Source organism: Corvus brachyrhynchos, unplaced genomic scaffold (genome assembly GCF_000691975.1).
Source record: "Corvus brachyrhynchos isolate BGI_N302 unplaced genomic scaffold, ASM69197v1 scaffold61, whole genome shotgun sequence".
Classification (NCBI taxonomy): Eukaryota; Metazoa; Chordata; class Aves; order Passeriformes; family Corvidae; genus Corvus; species Corvus brachyrhynchos.
The window spans coordinates 1,316,853-1,321,265 of NW_008236478.1; the positions used below are offsets into that span (position 1 = coordinate 1,316,853).

Here is a 4,413-nt window from a genome sequence, read left to right on the forward strand (position 1 = left end):
CTCACCGGGAGCCGCCAGCGCCCCTGCCGGCTGCGAGCGGAACTGCACCCGAGGGGAAAGGGCCTGACAGCCGAGAAGGCTGGGGCTGGGTTTGTGTTTGCTGTTACTGCCATAGTTGTTGTTGTTTTGTTTGACTGGTTATATACATATATATATAGAGTAAAGAACTGTTATTCCTATTTCCCACATCTTCGCCTAAAGGCCCTTGATTTCAAAATATAATAACTTGGAGGGAAAAGGGGTTATACCTGCCACTTCAAGGGGGGGCCTCTGCCTTCCTTAGCAGACACCTGTCTTTCAAAACCGAGACATTGTTGTTTACTGTCCTGTTACAGGAAATTTATTTTAAGACTTGGGATACAAAATGTGGTATTTGTGCAAAAATCAATTTCTTATACTCTTGACCACAGGGCAAATAAGAATGTAGGTGATGCTCAGTCATCATATCAGAAACTAGTTCTTTCTCCATGTGCATTGGTGAAAAAGTGAATCTTTACCAGAAAACTGAAACTCTTGTTGAAAATAGCAATTTAAGCTTTAAGTGAGGATTTAATCTATTTAGGGCTACCTCACAGAAGAATTATTTCTGGAATGCTGTAGAAGAAGTCTAGTGGGACCCAGCTCTCCATAAGGATTCACAACCTTATTTCATGGTCCTCACAAAATTTGCATTTCTCTTTGAGGTCCTACCTAGCCTTTATGAGCTCAAAAGAAAGGCATGGAGGCTTCTGTTCCATAGGGTTTCTGTCTCCTTCCCACTCAGTTGGACGACAGAAGAATGAAGTGCTCCCCTCCCATTGATTCAGGGCTGCACCCTGATGTTCCTACTGTGTGTGAAGTGTTGCTGGGGCTCCACTTCCTCACCTGCAGCGGCTGAGCCCTGTGCAGTTCACTGTAATGTGTGAAAATAAGCTCATCTCTTTATTTACAAGTCACTCTGATGTCCATATTGCATGTCAGCTTCTAAAGCATTCTGAGTCCAGCAGTGGTTCTGAGCAGTGCCAGTGACCAGGCACCGGACTTGGCAGCTCTCTGCATGCTAATCCACCCAGATCCAGGAGTGCAAACAGAGGTATTTGACACTGGGGAGAAAAGAGGATAAACAGAATGTCACAACTGTATCTGGATTGCGCAGGTGAGCTTTCAGTCTGTGACAAAGCCTGCCTTGTTAAGCAAGACAGGTATCTCAGAGGATGCTGAGAGCTCATCCCTGCTGTCTGCTTCTGTTCTCTACATGTGTTGTTCAAGGAGACACTTGGGGAGGGCTGCCAGCTGCCTGCTCAGGTGGTACCAAACAGCTGCAGCCATGAGCTTCTCCTGTAGCTGAACATGCCACCACCTAAGAGATGGATAGACAGGCCTGCCCTAGGAGAGACATTGTTCTTGTTCATGTGGCATGAAACAGTTTCAAAATGAAAACTTTACTGAACCTAGAACTAAATTAGGAATAAGAAATTATGTCAATATCAGCACCTTTTCTACTCAGGTAATCCAACTCATCCTTGCATCTCCCAAGAGGTATTTAAAGGTTGTTTCTTTTGTCATATGGAGTCTTACATAAAGGAGGCCTTGTTTAACAGTTGCTAAAGCATAGGTCAAACAAGCAGGTATTTTGTACTTGTAGTGCCTCAAACAGATAACTGTATTCCATCTAAGAACAGCAAATCCAGACAATATGCAGGCAAAAAAGTCAGCAACAGTGAAACCATTGTCAAGAGCATGGAGAAGGATAAATTTATAAGGTTCCCAAATGTGGCTTTGCTGCTGAATAATGAAACTGAATGTCAACATGTATGCATTAGAAGCTAGCGCAAAAAGTCTGTGTTACTCTGCTGCCTCTGCTCTGCTCTGCTCTTACCCTTGGCTTTATTGCTGGTTGCACCTGGTCTTGTGGTGTGCCCTTGCGACAGAGGAAAGTTTCCTTCAGCGTGTACCTGAGTATTCCGCCTGGTGATGCTACTGCCCAAAGTAGGCGATGAAAGATGAAAGACAAGTGACCCAGTAATGGAGACTGCACAATCCCTGACCTGCAGTCCTCTGGAAAGGGCAGGACCTCCTTGAAGCTGGAAACACTAAGGTGAGAGCTGTGCAAGGCACAGTGGGAGCTCATGCCATGTACAGGGTGTTTTCCCTGTGTGGGGTATGGCAAAACCACTGCTGCTGACATATAAGCTGAACTTTCCACAGAAAACATGCAAGTGCTCTGCAAAATGGGGAGCATAAGTTGGGAGTGGTGCAAAAATCACCAAAGGATTTTAATTCCTACATGTCAAATTCTTTCCTGATTTTCTCATGCTACTGCATTGTCAAATACAGAGAAAAGTGTGGATGCCCAATCCCCAGAAGAGTTCAAGGCCTGGCTGGATAAGGCTTTGAGCAACTTGGTCTGGTGAAAGATGCCCCTCCCCACGACAGAGGGGTTGGATGATCTTTAAGGTCCATTCCAACCCAAAGCATTCTACAATCCTATGAAATGTCTCACACAGGCAAATGTTCACCTGTTTGAAGAGGCAGCAGTTAAGCAGATGACTCGTGTGCAGGTGCAGTGAGACAAACCTGCGTGAGGCAAACCCCTCCCAAGTCTGTGAGCTTTGTAGGGTGCTGCTGTTGCATATGTGTAAAGGCATGACACTTGGGTGAGACACCAAGATGAGTGAAGTGATCAGAGGGTGCAACGAGATATGCTGCATTCAGGGGATTTTAACTGTGCTGGAGCCATTTTCAGCTGCAGGAACTTATGTAGGAGATTACCCAGAACCCATCTAGTCTCCAGCAGCGGCCAGATGCTTCAGTCTATGGTGAAGAAGGCACAACTGCTAACTGCAGTCAGGGCAAGGGAATTTTTGCCTGCTGCTGGTTGATAGTGTTGGAATCACCCTGCCCATCTGCTGAGGGACGAGCTGGGCTGAATGGGGCTGGTACCCAGTGAAGGGGAGGACCCACCGCTCAGCCTCACTGGGTGACCGGAGCCTCCCCCTCCTTACCCAACACAAGCGCTCCGGGGACTATACCCACCGGTGAAGCGTGCGGGAGTTGCTCGTTTCGGGTCGCTCCCGGGGATGCTGGATATGGAAACGAACACTGACCCGTCGGAGCTGCAGCTGCTGGGGGCGTATGACTTCGAGAAGGACTTCAATCACCTGGAAGCCAGGAAATGGATGGAGGAGAATTGGTGAGAGGAGAGGGAGAGAAGGTTGCTGACCCGGTGCATCCCGGACTCTGGGTAGCCCTATTGGGTTCTGCTGCTTTTAGCAGAACAGTTGTGAGGATCTTCAGTCCCGAGGAGGAGAAGTTTGGGGGTCTCTTGTTGCATACCTGAGGCTGTGGAGGAAGGGCTGCAGCAGTGCATGCGGCAGAGCAAACAGTGGTCCGGGTGGTGCTACAGCTTGTAGGGAGATGGTGATGTGGGAAGAGGGTAAAGAGCAGCCACGGATGGCCACTGCAGCCCTTGCACTGGGAAATAGGGCACTCAGCCCTGCCATGCTGCACTAAAACTTGAAAAGGTGTGGGATGTAACACAAGGCACTTGAGGCTCTAGCTTACGTGAAGCAGACCTTTTTAGGCATCCTATACGGGCATCCTCTGCCTGTAGAGTCTCATGTGTAAAGGGATGAAATGCATTGATGTATTTGCTTTGGATCCTGCTCACAGGATACCAGAACCTGCGTCATCCCATCAAGGTCTTGTGGAAATCTCCATGATGTAACAGTTGGCTTTCTTTTGTACAGTTCCCAGGGTTCTTGTTTGCTAGCTTTTCTCACTGTCAGGGCAGGCTTCTTGTGACCAAACCCAATCTTAACATGAGAATGGGAGATCTTTTGTTTCTTGGTGAGAGTACTTTCCTGAGGCTACTGAAGTCTGGCTAAAAATAGGTAAGTTTGGGTCTTTTCCTGAGTGCTCCCTCTTCTCTACTCGCAGGCAAAAGTCTTTTATTATTGGTTTCATTTATTTGATCACGGTCTTTGGAATCCAGCATTTCATGAAGGAACGGAGGCCCTTCAGCCTGCGTGCACCACTGACCCTGTGGTCCTTCAGCCTGACCTTGTTCAGGTAAGAGCCTCTGCCAAATCTGGAGACAGTTGTAGACCTTCCCTCAGAACCAGATTGATGGAAAGTTCTGGTTATCCACTATGTCACTAGGGAAATTAAATTTTTTCTCTTGAAGGCCCTTTCTAACTAGGGGAGTGACCTGCTTATACAAGTCATTTATTTCTCACCAGAAATATTCCAGCAAGTCAAATGAGTTACAAAAGGATTGCTGGGGAGAGTGCTTGAAAATCATTAGTGGATAGATTTGAATGTGAAGCCTGCAAGAGCAGAGATCTTCCCACATTGAAAGGGTGCCTGCCAATTGCGAGTTTGATTTGAGGTCTATTATTCTTTAAAATTTAGATTTCTTTCCCTTCCCCCCCC

At 47.2% G+C, this 4,413-nt stretch overlaps 1 protein-coding gene across 1 annotated transcript in view; it reads left to right on the forward strand.

The window, feature by feature from the left end:
- The first annotated feature begins 3,059 nt into the window (after nucleotides 1-3,059).
- LOC103624583 (elongation of very long chain fatty acids protein 6-like) overlaps nucleotides 3,060-4,413 on the forward strand; it is a 4,184-nt gene continuing 2,830 nt past the window's right edge. The window contains exons 1-2 of the mRNA XM_008643879.2: nucleotides 3,060-3,172; nucleotides 3,919-4,050. Coding sequence (XP_008642101.1) covers nucleotides 3,060-3,172; nucleotides 3,919-4,050 — 245 coding nt within the window. The remainder of the gene's footprint in view (nucleotides 3,173-3,918; nucleotides 4,051-4,413) is intronic.